Source organism: Ylistrum balloti, unplaced genomic scaffold, assembly GCF_031769215.1.
Source record: "Ylistrum balloti isolate Yb309-2 unplaced genomic scaffold, AGI_CSIRO_Ybal_v1 Utg370292, whole genome shotgun sequence".
NCBI lineage: Eukaryota > Metazoa > Mollusca > Bivalvia > Pectinida > Pectinidae > Ylistrum > Ylistrum balloti.
Window position 1 is genome coordinate 292,870 of NW_026782221.1, and position 22,729 is coordinate 315,598.

Below are 22,729 nucleotides of genomic sequence, written 5' to 3' on the forward strand. Positions count from 1 at the left end.
TCGTCAATATATAGGACCCAATGATTTACAGATTTTACATACAAGATATGTTTTTAATATACATATAATTTACATTGGAATCGACTGAGTTATGATGTGATAAAGTCAAATCTGAAGGATTCATTAGTGTGAGCTTGACTGATAAATACATAAAGTGATCCGATATGAAGATGTGAACAGTGAAGTCTATATATCACAGTTTACAATGTTTAGTCGAGTGTAAATCATTATCTACATGTAGATCTTGTGGTGTAAAACACGTTCACGTGGTCTACTGACTGTATTTAGGTGAATGACAAGGAATAAAACTTTTATCCTATTTATAGTTCAAAGTATGTGATATCACGAATTTCAACAGAGCGTTTTCGATTCCTAGTCCATTGTCGATTGAAGTCGTTACAGGATCTGTATACTTTCTTACTGGATAACAAAAAATTTGTAAATTTACCATAATATAGCCCATAACTCTTAGCATCACAAGCACTTGGGCTCCTCAAAGAATAGTGGGCGTTTTAGTGGAAAGTTTTCCCTAGAATGAAATATTGATAAATAACGTGCGAGTATGAGAAAAGGCTGAACACATTCAAACGACATTTTATGTTAGGAAATTGTTTTAATGTTATCACTAGTTAGGTTAAACTATCATTTTTGTCGTTATTAGTTATCGCTCAAATCACGGCTGGATCACTGTTCACCTCCATTTGTATAAGTCGTTATTGGGAAAAAATCATATGTAGACCTGTTGTAAATTTCCATAAAATGTTGTGGCAGTCAAAATATATCAATTTCTCATGAATGTAGTATTTTGAAAATCTCTGACATGCTAATTTAAGTATTTTAACTGAATTTACAGTTAGATTTCGCGTTAGAAATGTTTGAACAAATGGAGATAAACAGGCTTAAGCAAGCAGTCCACGTCAGGTGTTTATCTATATGGTCACTGGGAGGTAATCAAAGTACGATAGAGGTACACGTAAGTATATAACCTAGTTTTGGTCAGTGTGACCAAATAGGTGAGCAACGGGAACAGGATGGCAGCTCCACTACCAGATCCAATAAGAAACCCAGACATTAAGTACACACAGGTAAGAAAACACCTGGTCTTATTTTTTTCATTTTTCTTTCTAAATTTTATTCCAGATATCTTGGCGAGTTACTATATTAGTTGTAGACTATTTGAACATCTATAAGTTATCATCATACTGACCATTGCCTTAAACAGTAGCGAAACATCTTATTCAATATTTGCTTATGACTATCGTTGGCCCGAATTGAAGCGCTCCGAGCACCTTACTGTGGGAGGAAACCGGGATACCCGGGGGAAACGGCAGATGACCATTTACCGAGTTACGTCCCTTCGAAAAATCGAACTCTGGACGTGATGCGGGTGGGTTACCACTGCGCCACTAGACCAATCGATGTGCGTTGCTCATTAGTGTCGTTTATGCAAGCATTTAACATTAAACAAAACTTACTATACTTTTCTCATTAGGATCAGCGTCAAACAAAACACAACAACAATGTCTCAGTGTCAAACAAAACACAGCAACAATGTCTCAGTGTCAAACAAAACACAGCAACATTGTCTCAGTGTCAAACAAAACACAGCAACAATGTCTCAGTGTCAAACAAAACACAGCAACATTGTCTCAGTGTCAAACAAAACACAGCAACAATGTCTCAGTGTCAAACAAAACACAACAATGTCTCAGTGTCAAACAAAACACAGCAACATTGTCTCAGTGTCAAACAAAACACAGCAACAATGTCTCAGTGTCAAACAAAACAAACAACAATGTCTCAGTGTCAAACAAACAGCAACAATGTCTCAGTGTCAAACAAAACACAGCAACAATGTCTCAGTGTCAAACAAAACACAGCAACAATGTCTCAGTGTCAAATAAAACACAAAAATGTCTCAGTGTCAAACAAAACACAACAACAATGTCTCAGTATCAAACAAACAGCAACAATGTCTCAGTGTCAAACAAACAGCAACAATGTCTCAGAGTCAAACAAAACACAGCAATGTCTCAGTGTCAAACAAAACACAGCAACAATGTCTCAGTGTCAAATAAAACACAACAATGTCTCAGTGTCAAACAAAACACAACAACAATGTCTCAGTGTCAAACAAAACACAGCAACAATGTCTCAGTGTCAAACAAAACACAGCAACAATGTCTCAGTGTCAAACAAAACACAGCAACAATGTCTCAGTGTCAAACAAAACACAGCAACAATGTCTCAGTGTCAAACAAAACACAGCAACAATGTCTCAGTGTCAAATAAAACACAACAATGTCTCAGTGTCAAACAAAACACAACAACAATGTCTCAGTGTCAAACAAAACACAGCAACAATGTCTCAGTGTCAAACAAAACACAGCAACAATGTCTCAGTGTCAAACAAAACACAGCAACAATGTCTCAGTGTCAAACAAAACACAGCAACAATGTCTCAGTGTCAAACAAAACACAACAACAATGTCTCAGTGTCAAACAAAACAACAACAATGTCTCAGTGTGAAACAAAACACAACAACAATGTCCTAGTGTCAAAAAAAAACAAACACCAATGTCTCAGTGTCAAACAAAACACAACAACAATGTCTCAGTGTCAAACAAAACACAACAACAATGTCTCAGTGTCAAACAAAACACAGCAACAATGTCTCAGTGTCAAACAAAACAAACAACGATGTCTCAGTGTCAAACAAACAACAACAATGTCCTAGTGTCAAACAAAACAAACAACAATGTCTCAGTGTCAAACAAACAGCAACAATGTCTCAGTGTCAAACAAAACACAGCAACAATGTCTCAGTGTCAAACAAAACACAACAATGTCTCAGTGTCAAACAAAACACAGCAACAATGTCTCAGTGTCAAACAAAACAAACAACAATGTCTCAGTGTCAAACGAAACACAGCAACATTGTCTCAGTGTCAAACAAAACAACAACAATGTCTCAGTGTCAAACAAAACACAACAACAATGTCTCAGTGTCAAACGAAACACAGAAACAACATCTCCGTGTCAAACAAAACAGCAGCAATGTCTCTTTGTCAAACAAAACAGCAACAATATATCAGTGTCAAACACAACACAGCACCAATGTCTCAATGTCAAACAAAACACAGCAACAATGTCTCAGTGTCAAACAAAACAGCAACAATGTCTCCGTGTCAAACAAAACACAGCAACAATGTCTCAGTGTCAAACAAAACACAGCAACAATGTCTCAGAGTCAAACAAAACACAACAACGTCTCAGTGCCAAACAAAACACAACAATGTCTCAGTGTCAAACAAAACACAGCAACAATGTCCCGATGTAAAACAAAACACAGCAACAATGTCTTAGTGTCAAACAAATCACAGCAACAATGTCTTAGTGTCAAACAAAACACAACAACAATGTCTCAGTGTCAAACAAAACACAGCAACAATGTCTCAGTGTCAAACAAAACACAGCAACAATGTCCCGATGTAAAACAAAACACAGCAACAATGTCTTAGTGTCAAACAAATCACAGCAACAATGTCTCAGTGTCAAACAAAACACAACAACGTCTCAGTGTCAAACAAAGCACAGCAACAATGTCCCAGTGTCAAACAAAACACAGCAACAATATGTTCTTCACGGTGAGATTCCATTGTACGTCTGGTAATGAAAACTATTGTTACAGGAGATAGATAAATAAATATTATTTATTAAATTAAATAAATAAATAATAGCAATTTTATTTAATGGTCTACAATATAAACCAGTTCGTACGGTAATCCCAGGCCAACAAACAAGTTCTAAGTACATGTTCTAGAATCTCACACTTTATAGAACACGAGAGTGTCCTTGACTATTTTACATAACCGAGCTGATTGTTACATTATATCTAGTCCTATTCCAGATAAGATACAAGTTATTCAGACCGTCACTAGTGACCTATCAATAAAGATAGACTTTTCATGGTGAAGTCAACTTCACATGTATCCACGGAGAAATGATGGTCTATGTACGATATATAACGTATAACTTCTCTTTAATAGAAAATGAAACATGTTGTATAAAGTACATAACATCAGATTTACAATGAAGATTAATAACTATAAGATATCTTAAATAAAACGATATTTTAACAAAATGTAAACACGAAGTTTCCCTGCACTGGAATCAGATTCTGACCTACATGTATATTATATATACATTAGACAATAATAAATCTTAAATAGGATTTGAAATATATTTGATACTTCCTTCAGATATCGTCTCACAATGTGTGAGATATACAATAGATATTTCATTTTTTAATTTGACGGAATACAAGATCGACACACCTCCTTAGATAATGTTATATGATTTACTGAATGACGTGACGCTACCCAAAATGATACCTTTTACGGGAAAAGTGTCCGTCAACCCTTGTGAATAAAATATTCAGGAATTCACACTGATTATGTAAAAATAAAAACATCTAAGTGTTTATTGAGGACAGATTTATCGCAAAAAGCATCTAAGTTTCTCTGCAAACTCTTTCGAAATGGGCAAAACGTGTCATAAAATGTCCCCATCCAAATTATACAGTCCTGCGACGGGTATTTTCGAGTCCTTCTGGGTATTTTAAAACATAATCAAAGAATCCGTTATTTCTTGATAAACTCAAAAATCCAAACAATCACTTTCGTGTAGAAAATATCTAAGTATATTTTCAGTGGTTCGAATTGGTATCGACAAGCCTCCACTGTTGTCGTCTCCGCCATCTGTTTACACTGCTCTACGTAGGCGCCACTAAAAATCAAGGTGCCCGAAAGAAAATCCGGATATTCTCTTCGTTATATGAAAGCTGCTTTTGCTAAGTTACGAAATCATTTGTTGTCTGTAAATGATAACAAATTCTGAAATAACATGTTTTATTCGTTTTGACAATGACCGAAAAATTTTCAGTCTAATACACAGTAGATTCTAATGTACGTTATGAAGAAAGTATCATTTCTTCTACTGCAATTTCCTAATATCCCAATAAGATAACTTGTTGGATATCTACGTGTGTGTTTATGAGTTAAAACATGATCTTGTCTCCTTTTAAAGTAATAACACAATTTAAAAACAAAACTAACCTTTCAAATGTATGCAGTGACCTATATCTAGGCAATTCTCTGATCAGAATGGACATAATGTTTTTAAATTATTATTTGCACTAGAGATGAAGCCATTTAAAAGAAAGAAGAACGTTTTGTTGTATATAACGAACATGACTCATATTAAAATTTTTGAAAAGAATATTTCACTGGAATAATTTACATACGTGTATATTTAAGAGGTACTTATATATGGCCTAATTTCAGTGTAACAAGATTTAATGAAGATTCCAATTATATTGGAATGTTACTATGCCATTTAACCATTACCAGTAAAAGAAAACTCAAAACGAACATATGTACATGACTCAGGCATGTAACATAGCATTTAGTGCAGATACAAAAATGTTAAAATTTTATTTTCAAATTCAAGTACAATTTTTTCATCTCAATCCAAACTGCAGTTTGCTGTAATCAATGCTCTTAAATGGCAAACTAAAAGGTTAATAAACTAAACAATATGGCTGTTGAATGTCGTTTGAAGGTTAATCCAATCACATTGTAACCAGCCGAGGTTGAGCTCCATACTTAGATACACGTGTCACAATCACAGTGTAACCAGCCGAGGATGAGCTCCATACTTAGATACACGTGTCAAAGTCACATTGTAACCAGCTGAGGATGAGCTCCATACTTAGATACACGTGTCACAGTCACAATGTAACCAGCTGAGGATGAGCTCCATACTTAGATACACGTGTCACAGTCACAGTGTAACCAGCCGAGGTTGAGCTCCATACTTAGATACACGTGTCAAAGTCACATTGTAACCAGCTGAGGATGAGCTCCATACTTAGATACACGTGTCAAAGACACATTGTAACCAGCTGAGGATGAGCTCCATAACAAGTTTTAATGTAGATTCCAATTATATTGGAATGTTACTATGCCATTTAACCATTACCAGTAAGAGAAAGCTCAAAACGAGCATATGTACATGACTCAGGCATGTAACACAGCATTTAGTGCAGATACAAAAATGTTGAAATTTTATTTTCAAATTCAAGTACAATTTTTTCATCTCAATCCAAACTGCAGTTTGCTGTAATCAATGCTCACTTAAGTGGCAAACTAAAAGGTTAATAAACTAAACAATATGGCTGTTGAATGTCGTTTGAAGGTTAATCCAATCACATTGTAACCAGCCGAGGTTGAGCTCCATACTTAGTTACATACACGTGTCACAGTCACGAGACATCTCCGCTTTCAAGGTGGCCAAATTAAGTAGTTCTCAAAGGAGGAAAAAGCAGTACCTTTGGTGAATCCGTCAAATAAATTATTCTTGAATGTTTTGAAATGCCATCCAGGATTTATAAACACAAGCACTAGTTTGTATGTCCAATGAAATACTTGCCTTCCTTAATCTGAAAGAAACAATGCAATGTCTTGGTATCTTTACATCATATTGATACATGTACTAGTAATTATTAAAAAGGAATAAGATTTTGATATAAGGCATTCTTTCATATCACAGACTATACCCATACCAGATTGTGACTCTGATTATCTCCCTCGTATCGTCCTTTCTACATGTACCAGGTAATAGGATACATAATATATGGAGGCAGATACTCTACCTCTATATCTAAAATATCATATCTATATTATGTCATACATATTATAGTATTATGGATTTGATACATATAACTGTATATGCTATTTAGGACAGGGTATACATCAATAACGATCGATCTATTTAGAACAGTTTTTCAATACATCACATTCAGCAGCAACTATATGCATGTATATGTGTCAGGAGATAAACTTTTTACCAACTTTGTCAGTTATAAGAAAGTTATGAGAGACTAAAAATAGAAACATTAAGTATTATAAATAAGTTATGAAGCTAGGTGAAAGGCGAGTGTGTTACCACTGCGCCACCCGGCCACCCGACCACCCGACTACCCACGTTATTTACAGCTCGAGTTAAAAAGACGTACCATTTCGTGACTTGATACTGACGTTATTTACAGCTCGAGATAAAAAAGACGTACCATTTCATGGCTTAATACTGACGTTATTTACAGCTCGAGTTAAAAAGACGTACCATTCCATGACTTGATACTGACGTTATTTACAGCTCGAGTTAAAAAGACGTACCATTCCATGACTTGATACTGACGTTTTTTACAGCTCGAGTTAAAAAGGGGTACCATTTCATGGCTTGATACTGACGTTATTTACAGCTGAGATAAAAAAGACGTACCATTGTATCACTTAATAGTCATGTTAATACTGACGTTATTGTACATTGTATCACTTAATAGTCAGATGTTAAGAAAGACTGTAAGTAAGATGATGTGTACTCACTTAATAGTTATTTAGATAAACTGTAAGTAAGAAAATGTGTCCAAATGGTATCATAATAGTCATGTTAAAATAGCTTAATACTGTCCAAATTGTTATTTACAGCTCGAGTAAGTAAAAAGATTGTATCACTTAATAGTCCATGACTGTAAGTAAGATATGTGTACAAATTGTTTTTTAGATGTTAAGATAGACTGTAAGTAAAAGATGTGTACAAATTGTATCACTTAATAGTCATGGATAAACTGATACTGACGTTATTTACAGCTGAGATAAAAAGGGGTACCATTTCATGACTTGATACTGACGTTACTTACAGCTCGAGTTAAAAAAGACAGACTGTTTAATACTGATGGTATCTTTCTTTGCGGACATAACCTGGAGATAAAACATACATTGATACAAACTGTACAGAATCAGAAATGAAGTGAAAACGACTGTTATTGGTATTTTGTATTTCGACGTATTTTTTTTAAGTAAGATAGATGTGTCCAGATTGTATCACTTAATAGTCATATGTCATAAGATAGACTGTAAGTAAGATAGATGTGTCCAAATTGTATCACTTAATAGTCATGTTAAGATAGACTGTAAGTAAGATAGATGTGTCCAAATTGTATCACTTAATAGTCAGATGTTAAGATAGACTGTAAGTAAGATAGATGTGTCCAAATTGTATCACTTAATAGTCAGATGTTAAGATAGACTGTAAGTAAGATAGATGTGTACAAATTGTATCACTTAATAGTCAGATGTTAAGATAGACTGTAAGTAAGATAGATGTGTCCAAATTGTATCACTTAATAGTCAGATGTTAAGATAGACTGTAAGTAAGATAGATGTGTCCAAATTGTATCACTTAATAGTCAGATGTTAAGATAGACTGTAAGTAAGATAGATGTGTACAAATTGTATCACTTAATAGTCAGATGTTAAGATAAACTGTAAGTAAGATAGATGTGTCCAAATTGTATCACTTAATAGTCAGATGTTAAGATAGACTGTAAGTAAGATAGATGTGTCCGAATTGTATCACTTAATAGTCAGATGTTAAGATAGACTGTAAGTAAGATAGATGTGTCCAAATTGTATCACTTAATAGTCAGATGTTAAGATAGACTGTAAGTAAGATGTCATAAGATAGACTGTAACATATGGATATATTTATCACAAGATGACAATGATTACGTCCACAAAGAAGGATATAACAGGTAAGTATAGCATACAATTTGTGTACCATGTCCCCTATACACTTCCCTGAGGTCTGCATCTATCGATTTATTTCTATAGCAACTCTTCTTAAGGCAAACAAATGTTCAAGTTCAAGCCGAATTTCTCAAGTCGTATAAGGAAATAGAGAATCTGCGGTTATATCCACAAGAACTTGTGGAATGAGGCAAATTGACATTTGTCATTCCATTTTTTCAAGAAATGTACATTTGTATCAAATGTTATGGATGATTCGATATAAGGCTTGTACTGGACTAAATGGAAATATTTATCTAATTCAAAACTGTAATGGTTCTCATAGGAGATAAATTATGCTTTAACTGATATGTTTTATTTTTACATTTTGATGGACAGAAATCTGAAGTCACTTTATTTGTTACAGCTATTCATTAATAACGAATATGTGAATAGTGTGAGCGGCAAGACGTTTGCGACCATCAACCCGACCACAGGCGAAAAGATCATTGACGTTCAAGAGGGAGACAAGGTAAAGCCTTAATGTAGCATAAACACAAAGCTAATTAAAAAAAACGTGGATGTAGAAAAAATACAGATCACCGTAGCACGACAAATACTTCTAACTTTCACGATAAAAATATACCCACAGACACCTACATACAAAGTAAATGTACTATGCAAGTTTGGTTTATATTTTACAACTTTTCCCTGTAATATTTCCATTTGTATGGCATTGCCACAACCTCAGGGTGATTTATGATACAGTAAATTACATTCAGTGTATGGACATGGAAACGGCGATAATTCACCGTCAAAATAGGTGTTCCGCTGTACGGATTATACCGTTGTTAATGGATATACTTTAGTTAAGATCACGACAGTTCAGTACTTAATTAACTTAGAGTGGTTACTATCCAACCATATATCAAGACTACTTAGTGATCAGCAACACCTTACATCTGTCAAAAACCGTCTTATATACTATCTACCAAACTTCATCATTGGAACACCTTGATACAGCTTTATCACGAATACAGAGGGAAAATCACACCGTTACAACCGTTAACGCGTTTTAACGAATTGTTCAAACTAAGGAAAAATTATATTGCCCTAATACATTTGAATATAACCATGGAAGGGAGACAACTTCGTTCTTCTTTAGTCATCCATTATGTGAAGTATAAGAAATATATTTCCACATGAATAAGTGACTTCGTGCCAATCATGAAGTCCCCTTATAGCCGTCTTCATCACAACAGTGTTTAACGTTTTGTTGAGATATGTAAAGACTAAGCATCTTACGATTCGTCCTCAGGTTGATATAGAAAAGGCCGTAGAAGCCGCTAAAGCTGCCTTCAAGGACGACTCGCCATGGAGACAGATGAACGCCAGCACCAGAGGGAAGCTGCTCAACAAATTGGCGGACCTGATTGAGCGGGATAGATTGTACATATCGGTGGGTCTCATGTAAACTACATGTCCGTCATCATATCTAGTGTTTATGAATCAAATAAATGTCACCAAAACATGTACTTTATAGAGGGAAACCTGACGGAAACTTTCGCCATAGTTAAAGATTTGCTCATTTCGCCCTTTGTTGACAAAGCAAAATTAATTCGGTGGCTAAACTTTAAAGCTAATACTGAACTGTATCTTAATATGTTTTTCACGTGCGTTAAACACTTGACGAAGGCAAATGTTTTTATGGAAGGGGGAAATAACCCTGGACGAACGTTTTCCTGTATACAGGATAGACTTAGTTCATCATAAAAGGGGTAACGTTACTGAAGTAAATACAACGGATAACTTTACTGATGTAAATACAACAGATAACTTTACTGATGTAAATACAACGGATAACTTTACTGATGTAAATACAACTGATAACTTTACTGATGTAAATACAACGGATAACTTTACTGATGTAAATACAACGGATAACTTTACTGATGTAAATACAACTGATAACTTTACTGATGTAAATACAACGGATAACTTTACTGATGTAAATACAACGGATAACTTTACTGATGTAAATACAACGGATAACTTTACTGATAAATACAACGGATAACTTTACTGATGTAAATACAACAGATAACTTTACTGATATAAATACAACAGATAACTTTACTGATGTAAATACAACAGATAACTTTACTGATATCAATACAACGGATAACTTTACTGATGTAAATACAACAGATAACTTTACTGATGTAAATACAACAGATAACTTTACTGATGTAAATACAACAGATAACTTTACTGATGTAAATAAAATGGTTAACTTTACTGATGTAAATACATCAGATAACTTTACTGATGTAAATACAACAGATAACTTTACTGATGTAAATACAATGGTTAACTTTACTGATGTAAATACAACAGATAACTTTACTGATGTAAATACAACTGATAACTTTACTGATGTAAATACAACGGATAACTTTACTGATGTAAATACAACGGATAACTTTACTGATGTAAATACAACGGATAACTTTACTGATGTAAATACAACAGATAACTTTACTGATGTAAATACAACAGATAACTTTACTGATGTAAATACAACAGATAACTTTACTGATGTAAATACATTGGATAACTTTACTGATGTAAATACATTGGATAACTTTACTGAGATAACATTACTGATGTAAATACAACAGATAACTTTACTGATGTAAATACAACAGATAACTTTACTGATGTAAATACAACGGATAACTTTACTGATGTAAATACAACGGATAACTTTACTGATGTAAATACAACTGATAACTTTACTGATGTAAATACAACAGATAACTTTACTGATGTAAATACAACAGATAACTTTACTGATGTAAATACATTGGATAACTTTACTGATGTAAATACATTGGATAACTTTACTGATGTAAATACAACAGATAACTTTACTGATGTAAATACAACGGATAACTTTACTGATGTAAATACAACGGATAACTTTACTGATGTAAATACAACAGATAACTTTACTGATGTAAATACAATAGATAACTTTACTGATGTAAATACAATGGTTAACTTTACTGATGTAAATACAACAGATAACTTTACTGATGTAAATACAATAGATAACTTTACTGATGTAAATACAACAGATAACTTTACTGATGTAAATACAATAGATAACTTTACTGATGTAAATACAATAGATAACTTTACTGATGTAAATACAACAGATAACTTTACTGATGAGATCAGTTAGGTATCTCTAAACTGTGACTTCTATATTGAAAACAAGACACTACAGATGAACATGTTTATCATAACAGAGTCTGGAGGTGATGGACAATGGCAAACCTTTCCGAGATATGTATTTAAATGACATGGCCATGATCCTCGGCACCTTCCGTTATTACGCCGGTTGGACGGACAAGATATGTGGCAAAACCATTCCAGTGGGTACGTGTGTATGTAATCCTCGCCTTCCTAAAAACAGGTTGTATAATATAATGTAACTCAACTGGTTCTTTTTTTTTTGAGAAACTGACCATTTCTTAAGCGCACTTGATCCTTTTCATGTATCGTTTTACTTGTAAATGAGGATTACCATGAAATCATAAATTTTCGTGTTTTTTTTTTTATTATTTTCGTTCGTTTCCTGGATGCTCTCCAGCGAATTCATGTGTCCAATAACTGTTAAAAACTAAACCACACTAAAATAAAAGTTATTGAAATGTTCACACTTCCTTTGTTTCTTCTATGATAAAACAACGCATACTTTTAAAATCTTATCATAATTCCTATCTCATTACTTTGCTAATGTATATTTCCAGCATTCCTTTCTCTAACAATACTTACATATTTAAAGCCACCAGTACGCCCACACGTTCTCCTATACAAAAATTCACACCACGGTGTATTTTCATACAGATTCTGCTATCTATACATATCAAACATGGTGATACAACATTCATTACCGTACATCGGATGATCTATTCATGTCCTGATAACATTCCTTAGATTTTCATTTGATTTCAAATACTAATGTGAATCACGTATTATTATGTACAGATTTTGACGTTGTTTCGTTTCCAATACAGATGGCCCCTTCCTCTGCTACACTAGACACGAGCCAGTGGGGATTTGTGGTCAGATTATTCCGGTACGTTACCACAAACTCTATTCTACGAAGGAATCATAATTATGATATTTGGTTGTTAATCTGTTTTAAAATCAAGGTGTTCTTTCTTAAGTCTGTTAGTATTTTTAATCAAATAGGCAAGAATTAGCGCCGATTCAACTGCTTTGAGAAGATGGAAAATAACAGTCATGAGAGACATTGGGGTATTAGAGTTATTCTACTCACGATTAAAGATAATTGTACTCTTCACGGGTAGAATTTAGGTAAATAATGATGATAATAAGTGAATCATGTCAGATTTGTCTTAACGCTTGTGTTACCAGTGGAACTTCCCACTAGCAATGATGTCCTGGAAGTTAGCCCCCGCTTTAGCCTGTGGTAATTGTATCGTCTTGAAGCCTGCTGAACAAACGCCACTAACAGCCATGTATATGGGGTCTCTTATCAAAGAGGTGAGGAAAGAAGTAAAACTATTCGATTTCCGGTATAAATGAGAAACATCAGTAACGATTCAAGCATGAACTCATTACGATGGACGTACAGTATTTAACCTTAAAAACATCACAGAACCAAAAAAGGTACAACTATTCTTATTCATTTTAGCGTGTGTGCGTGTACGTGTGAGGGAGAGAGTGCATGTGTGTGGTGGTGGTTGTGTGTGTGTGTGTGTGTGTGTGTGTGGTGGTAGTGTGTGTGTTGCAGTGGTGGTGGTGGTGGTGTGGTGGTGGTGAGGGGCTGGTGGTGGTGTGTAGTTGTGTGTGTGTGGTGGTGTGTGTGTGGTGGTGTGTGTGGTGGAGTGTGGTGGTGGTGGTTTGTGTTGGTGGTGTGTGTGTGTGTCGGGTGGTGGTGGTGGTGTGTGGTTGTATGTGTGTGGTTGTGTGTGTGTGGTGGTGTGTGTGGTGGAGTGTGGTGGTGGTGGTTTGTGTTGGTGGTGTGTGTGTCGGGTGGTGGTGGTGGTGTCTGGTTGTGTGTGTGTGGTGGTGGTGGTGGTGTGTGTGGTTGTGTGTGTGTGTGGTGGTGGTGGGTGTGTTGGTGGTGTGTGTTTGTGTTGGTGTGTGGTGGCGGTGTGTGTTTGTGCTGGTGGTGTGTGTGTGTGGTGGTGGTGGTGTGTGTGTTGGTGGTGTGTGTTTGTGCTGGTATATGGTGGTGGTGTGTGTTTGTGCTGGTGGTGTGTGTGTATATTGTAGTTTTCGATCAAATAACGAACTGTATAACAAAATAACATTATAATAAAAGCTTTTGATTTTTTTGGAGAAACACTAAAATTCGATATTTTTCATGCAAATATTGACATTTTTGTTTTTATGAATTACGGAGAGATAGTGGTGAGCACACTTGTTATTTACCGCGAATTTTGTGTAACTTTCATTCTACGACGAACGAAATGTTATAAAAATACAACAGAAATATCAAGCTCTAATATGTGATGTTAAGATCGTCATCAGTGATGTTAAATTTTATCTAGGCTGGTTTTCCCCCAGGAGTTGTGAACATAGTGCCCGGATATGGTCCAACGGCTGGTGCTGCCATCTCTAGTCACCCCGACATCAACAAAGTCGCTTTCACAGGATCCACAGAGGTATATGCTTTCAAATTGTCATTGGAAACATGAGAATAAGACCAGGTGTTCCGGAAGGGTTAGCGTCTTTTCTCAATCGACGACACCCGAGTTATAAACTTTGGTTAATCCAATTAAGCGATGGCAAGATATCAAATGAGAACAATATTAATGCGACATAACCTTCAGACATCGAACACATCTAATGTTATATTGAAAGACGGAAATGAAATATTTCTCAATGGCATCATACTAGTGACCAGAAAACAATTGAAGCATAACTATGTGTGTGTTTACAGGTCGGAAAACTGATAATGGAAGCTGCCGCCAAATCTAACCTTAAGCGCGTCACTTTGGAATTGGGCGGGAAAAGTCCGAACGTCGTCTTCGCTGATGCTGATCGTAAGTATTTTCATACAGAAGTAATTACGTACAATTTCTTATACAAATAATAATATACCTTTTTGTCTGCCTTCGTGTATATAAACAAGTACATGTATGTATTCCCCCTTCGTATTTCTAATGATGGTATTCGGCAATGATAAATTAGTATGACCTTTTGTTTAACCTCGGTAACCATCCTACACATCTATCAATGATACAATATTCAATGATATTCCGAACCTATAAGTGATGTTTATCCCCCAGTGGACTTTGCGGCCGAGATGTCCCATCAGGCACTGTTCTACAACATGGGTCAGTGCTGTACGGCAGGGTCAAGGACGTACGTCCAGGAGGATATATACGAGGAATTCACAGCTAAACTTGTCAACAGGGCCAAGAATAAGAACGTCGGAGACCCGTTTGATGTCAAGAACGAAGCCGGACCACAAGTAATACTGATGGAAACATTTTAGTTTGTTAAAAAAGTTTTCAAATAAAACTGATATGAAAATATTTATGCAGGTCTCATATGCTCTTCTTGAAATTAAAGATATCTCTCGAATTAGGTTTCCTTCTAATTAATACCATTGCTATTATTTGCATTTAAGATTGACGAGGAACAGTATAAGAAGATTCTATCGATGATAGAGTCGGGAGTGAAAGATGGTGCCAAACTAGAGTGTGGTGGGAAACCCGTGGAGGGCAAAGGGTATTTCATCCAGCCGACTGTGTTTACCAACGTCACAGAGGACATGACCATCGGGAAGGAGGAGGTAAGAGGCACTTAATCATAAAGTATGTTTCCGTTTTGTCTTTAAACTACCTTTTTTATATATAGATATTGTCAATACAACCTTTATACCAACAGATTTTTGGACCAGTTCAGCAAATTATCAAATTTAAGACGATGGAAGAGGTTATTGAAAGGGCAAATAATACACCATATGGACTGGCTGCTGCTATTTTTACCAATGACATTGGGAAGGCAGTGACCTTTTCTAATAAGGTCAAGGCTGGAACAGTATGGTAAGTGGCTGTTTCTAAATGTTCTAGCTTCTTGTGTTGATACCTTGCCTGTTACTGGGACATATACTCAGATGGATGAATATGTCTTATATTCCAGATTTTCAAACTTATATATGCTACAAGCGTCTTTATCAAAACATTAAAAGCGGTTGCGGTTTCGTTTCAAAACCGGTTGTCATTAGGATAAAATATGAATAGAATATGAAAACGGACCGTGATAGATTTGTAACAAATGAAATATTATAAAATGCTAAATACAAACAATAACGGAAAACAGATGATATGATAAATCTCTTCACCTGTTTTAAATTTGTGATAGAGAAATTGTAGTAACTTACAACTGGATTTGTTGTGTGTTTTATTCTGCAATTTACTTGGTAACCATCATTTACAACGTACTGATAAATATGTCTGTATCCCTTAGTACTTACTGTTACTGATAAATATGTATATATGTATGCCCCTAATGGTTAATCTATACAGAGCTTATACCTCAGTTCAAATGATTTGTACCAATGTTAACTATAAACTTTAACTGTAGTGATGATATTGTATTATGTGCGGTGATGTTTTTTTATTTTATGTGACAACGTTGTTGTGTGAGTAACTTTATTACTATTGTAACATTAATTATGTGGCGTGACATTTGTGCAATATTGTCTAAGATGGCAGTTGGTATCATGGCAAGTGACTTTTTATTTGCATTATGTCACGCGACGTTCGCTCTGTGACATGTGAGTTGACACTTGCTCGGTAATATGCCATTTGACGTTCGTTCCGTGATATGCAACTTGGCGTTTGTTATATATTTTTGTGTATAGATTTTTTCAGTAGTATTAATGTTTATTTTCTTTCGAATTATCAGGGTGAACGCTTACCACATCGTCAATGCTCAAAGCCCATTTGGGGGATTCAAGATGTCTGGTGTCGGCCGAGAACTGTAAGTGCCTTCTTTACATTTTCATAAACAAAAGAAATGTACATGTATTTGCTTTTAACATTGTAACACATTTTCTACCAAAGCAAAGTGAGTATTTTTCAACTCACAGGACATCAATTGAGCACTCAAACTGTAATGTATATTAACATACAGGTTATACCACATGTAGAGTTAAAATCTAGCCTGTTTTAATTGGCTGACAGGATGACCTTTGGCCGAAAGAGCGCTTTACGAACGTATGGAAATTAGAATGCGCAATCAGTAGATCATGATATGGTTTTGGAAATAATTTGAAATTAATTGATTTTCTTTCCTTTCTTTGAGGAGAACAAACTTTTTTACTTCTAGTTTTCATTTGTAATGAGTCACAATATGTCCATATATTTCTGTCATTTTCGTATAATAATTACTTGCATTTCGCTAAAAGTCCTGCCACCACGCACGAACTGATGACATAATCAAAACTTGCGTGGTTACAGAACAGGTCAATTGATCTTTGGAATAAAATCTTTATTGTGGTAGAAACAGGTCACTCAATCTCGTGGTTATATATGACATGCTCACTCGGTATTAACAGTAATTTTCAAAAGTTACAGAAACACTCGCTAAAATTCTTGTTTTTATTTTGTAACTTTTAAAAGAAGCGAAGAACTCCAAGACCTTGACATCGGTAACTTATATCTAGTTCATCTACACGTGTTTCACAAACAACATTTTCTATAAAAGTAGAATCCCTGGTCAATCCTCCACAGCTGACTGATTCCGTGTTAAACAGCTATTATGTGGGTATGAAATATAATGAATTTTATTGGTATTTACTTACTAAACATTTTGTTTGTAAGAATCTTGTTTAGGACCCGGCACTAATACTTGACCTTTAATGTTACAGAGGGGAATACGGATTGTCACAATATACCGAAATAAAAACCGTAAGTACACTACATGTTACATGTATCTATCATATACAGAGTTAAAACCGTCAGTATACTACATGTATCTAAAAAAGTTAAAACCGTCCGTCATGTATCTATCTTATACAGAGTTAAAACCGTCAGTATACTACATGTATCTATCTTATACAAAGTTAAAACCGTCAGTATACTACATGTATCTATCTTATACAAAGTTAAAACCGTCAGTATACTACATGTATCTATCTTATGCAGAGTTAAAACCGTCAGTATACTACATGTATCTATCTTATACAAAGTTAAAACCGTCAGTACACTACATGTATCTATCTTATACAAAGTTAAAACCGTCAGTATACTACATGTATCTATCTTTTACAGAGTTAAAACCGTCAGTATACTACATGTATCTATCTTATACAAAGTTAAAACCGTCAGTATACTACATGTATCTATCTTATACAAAGTTAAAACCGTCAGTATACTACATGTATCTATCTTATACAGAGTTAAAACCGTCAGTATACTACATGTATCTATCTTATACAGAGTTAAAACCGTCAGTATACTACATGTATATATCTTTTACAAAGTTAAAACCGTCAGTATACTACATGTGACATGTATCTATCTTATACAAAGTTAAAACCGTCAGTATACTACATGTATCTATCTTATACAGAGTTAAAACCGTCAGTATACTACATGTATCTATCTTATACAAAGTTAAAACCGTCAGTATACTATATGTATCTATCTTATACAAAGTTAAAACCGTCAGTATACTACATGTTACATGTATCTATCTTATACAGAGTTAAAACCGTCAGTATACTACATGTATCTATCTTATACAGAGTTAAAACCGTCAGTATACTACATGTATCTATCTTTTACAAAGTTAAAACCGTCAGTATACTACATGTGACATGTATCTATCTTATACAAAGTTAAAACCGTCAGTATACTACATGTATCTATCTTATACAAAGTTAAAACCGTCAGTATACTACATGTATCTATCTTATACACAGTTAAAACCATCAGTATACTACATGTATCTATCTTATACAAAGTTAAAACCGTCAGTATACTACATGTTACATGTATCTATCTTATACAGAGTTAAAACCGTCAGTATACTACATGTATCTATCTTATACAGAGTTAAAACCGTCAGTATACTACATGTATCTATCTTATACAGAGTTAAAACCGTCAGTATAGTACATGTATCTATCTTATACAAAGTTAAAACCGTCAGTATACTACATGTATCTATCTGATACAGAGTTAAAACCGTCAGTATACTACATGTATCTATCTTATACAGAGTTAAAACCGTCAGTATAGTACATGTATCTATCTTATACAAAGTTAAAACCGTCAGTATACTACATGTATCTATCTGATACAGAGTTAAAACCGTCAGTATACTACATGTATCTATCTTATACAGAGTTAAAACCGTAAGTATACTACATGTGACATGTATCTATCTTATACAGAGTTAAAACCGTCAGTATACTACATGTATCTATCTTATACAGAGTTAAAACCGTCAGTATACTACATGTTACATGTATCTATCTTATACAAAGTTAAAACCGTCAGTATACTACATGTATCATGTATCTATCTTTTACAGAGTTAAAACCGTCAGTATACTACATGTATCTATCTTATACAGAGTTAAAACCGTCAGTATACTACATGTATCTATCATATACAGAGTTAAAACCGTCAGTATACTACTACATGTATCTATCTTATACAAAGTTAAAACCGTCAGTATACTACATGTATCATGTATCTATCTTTTACAGAGTTAAAACCGTCAGTATACTACATGTATCTATCTTATACAGAGTTAAAACCGTCAGTATACTACATGTATCTATCATATACAGAGTTAAAACCGTCAGTATACTACATGTATCTATCTTATACAGAGTTAAAACCGTCAGTATACTACATGTGACATGTATCTATCTTATACAAAGTTAAAACCGTCAGTATACTACATGTATCTATCTTATACAAAGTTAAAACCGTCAGTATACTACATGTTACATGTATCTATCTTATACAAAGTTAAAACCATCAGTATACTACATGTATCTATCTTATACAGAGTTAAAACCGTCAGTATACTACATGTTACATGTATCTATCTTATACAAAGTTAAAACCGTCAGTATACTACATGTATCTATCTTATACAGAGTTAAAACCGTCAGTATACTACATGTATCTATCTTATACAGAGTTAAAACCGTCAGTATACTACATGTATCTATCTTATACAGAGTTAAAACCGTCAGTATACTACATGTATCTATCTTATACAGAGTTAAAACCGTCAGTATACTACATGTATCTATCTTATACAGAGTTAAAACCGTCAGTATACTACATGTATCTATCTTATACAAAGTTAAAACCGTCAGTATACTTCATGTATCTATCTTATACAGAGTTAAAACCGTCAGTATACTACATGTATCTATCTTATACAAAGTTAAAACCGTCAGTATACTACATGTATCTATCTTATACAGAGTTAAAACCGTCAGTATACTACATGTATCTATCTTATACAGAGTTAAAACCGTCAGTATAGTACATGTATCTATCTTATACAAAGTTAAAAGCGTCAGTATACTACATGTATCTATCTGATACAGAGTTAAAACCGTCAGTGTACTACATGTATCTATCTTACACAGAGTTAAAACCGTCAGTATACTTTATGTACTTTAAACGTCATGCCACGCTTTAATTCATACACGTACATTTTAAAGTGGTGTACTATTTGAATATGTTGAATCTATTAAACTTTGAGGTTATAGTGCACGTAGCATTTGTACTTTCTTTCAAATAATTTTCATTTTTCAAAATCGTCTTGAAGGCTTTACGGTTCAGCTCAGCATCATCAGCTTGATTCCATATTTGACAATGCTGTTTCTAGTTCTAAGCATGTATAGAAAGGTGCTAACTATTCTTATCACTTGTGTGTCTTATGTAAAATCTAAACAACATGAAATGTTTCTCGTGAGATTGAAGGGATATATGTAAATATTAAGTATACTGTATGCTATTACTAATTGTGTTAAGAGGATAAATCTTCCCGATGTTACTTCAAGCACGGTGTTATACAGAATACCGAGTTTGAGGTTTGAGTAGGAAGTATCGCTATATTATTTTAGACGAATGTTCTTTGATATTTGTGTTCTTATAACGTAACTAATTACCACCAGGGTGCGCATTATTGTAATGGGTTCCTCAATAGAAAGGGGGATTTATTTACAAGATGTCTTGTTTTGCATGTGAACAGAAATATTTGTGAATTTGAATGCTTTTGAAAGAAAATATCGCTTTTATTAATGAGTACTGTACCCTGAGATTTTTCCTTGTGTAGACCTAACGTCTCAAAATACCTTTTGAAGTGAACATGCGGTTTTGGTATCAAATTTCAGTAAATTTATTTCAATTCTGATATTCCAGTGATGAAAATGAAATTAAACCCTGTCGAGTGTAGAGCGATAGTATTGTGATCTGATACATACATGTTTGATATACTTGGCCGGAGACTGGTAACCAAAGACAGGGGCACATAGGGCAAATGATTGACTTCCTGTTTAGATGGGATCGACCTTGTATAGGAAATACGTTTAGGAAGAGATATTCATTGTCGTAAGAAGATACGTATTATGTGTAAACTGTCATATACTTAACCTTATACTACAACTAAATGTTTCTCGGGGGATGGTACATCTACAACCAACAGGAAAATACCAACACGGCAACACAATCATCATCCAAACATAAATTTCAGAAAACTAGGACAAAATTTGAACAAAGATTTACATGGAGACTCCTGAAAAAGTACAAGGAGAATAAAACTAGGATTTCTCTGGATGGTCAGATGACGCTGTGGTAACGCACTCGCCTTTCACCTTCAGGGTTCGATTCTCTGAACGGACGTGAAAAGGTATCGGGTCGCCTGCTCGACCATGTGGGTTTCCCCTGGGTACTCCGATTTCCTCCCACCCGCTTCCATCAGGGCCATGAAAAATAGTTTTAAAACCTGATAGCTTGTTTCTCATTAGTTTTGAAATAAATAAAGTCAACATATATACATATACTTTAAACAAACCTCTCTTACTTTTTTTAAGTATGATAAAACTAACAATTTGTTTTATGTTTTGTTTCAGGTATTAGTAAACCCTATGACAAAATGATCGGTGTGCCAGTCTAATGAAACCATGATATTTCGGCAACAGGACAAAAGAGGAACCGCCAAACTTGTTACAACTGGGTTTAATATGATACAACATTTAACATGTGTGGAATTTCGGACACTGTATATAACTCACAGACGTAGGTGATACAATATGTCTTAATGTAATATGTGGATATTTGTGTATATTTCACAAAGGAACTGATATCAAACAGAACTAAGTGATATCAAACAGAACTAAGTGGTATCAAACAGAACTAAGTGGTATCACAGGAGATATCAAACAGAACTAAGTGATACCAAACAGAACTAAGTGGTATCAAACAGAACTAAGTGATATCAAACAGAACTAAGTGGTATCAAACAGAACTAATTGATATCACACAGAACTAAGTGGTACCAAACAGAACTAAGCGATATCACACAGAACCAAGTGGTACCACACAGAAGTTAGTGATATCACACAGGAATAAATGATAAAAATCACAACTCACACTAAAGTTAACTAGTGATACCACACAGTGCTACATTGTATGTAATACAGATGTTAAGAGTATGGCCGGATCCTCTCAACACAGAATAATAGATACTGCGTGTTATACAAGGAATTACTAACGTGTCCCAGTAGCTTCAAGTCAATGTCATTTACACACCGATACAATATATAGAATAAATAAGCCAATGTGATACATATATCACGTGTTAGTTGTTTGATTATTTAGCATTGACCAATTACCGATCTTTAACGACTGATAAATGTTTCAGTCAATGCACATCTATATCTAACTGACAAACAGGATACATGGACGGATAGACGGCAGGACACACAACAGCTCATGTATGTAAATCCATTGACATGGTGAAAGGTATGAAAATATCGTATCATTGTAACAAGAAAGTCATAGTTCAG

At 34.5% G+C, this 22,729-nt stretch overlaps 1 protein-coding gene across 1 annotated transcript; it reads left to right on the forward strand.

The window, feature by feature from the left end:
• Nucleotides 1-1,031: 1,031 nt before the first annotated feature.
• On the forward strand, nt 1,032-21,900 carry LOC132552988 (retinal dehydrogenase 2-like). Its single transcript, XM_060217194.1, has 14 exons — nt 1,032-1,085; nt 9,059-9,163; nt 9,950-10,090; nt 11,946-12,075; nt 12,717-12,778; nt 13,081-13,209; nt 14,223-14,336; nt 14,615-14,717; nt 14,964-15,148; nt 15,308-15,472; nt 15,568-15,725; nt 16,591-16,665; nt 17,555-17,594; nt 21,794-21,900. The coding sequence occupies exons 1-14, from the start codon at nt 1,032-1,034 to the stop codon at nt 21,818-21,820; spliced, it is 1,488 nt and encodes a 495-aa protein (XP_060073177.1). The 3' UTR covers nt 21,821-21,900.
• Nucleotides 21,901-22,729: the final 829 nt, after the last annotated feature.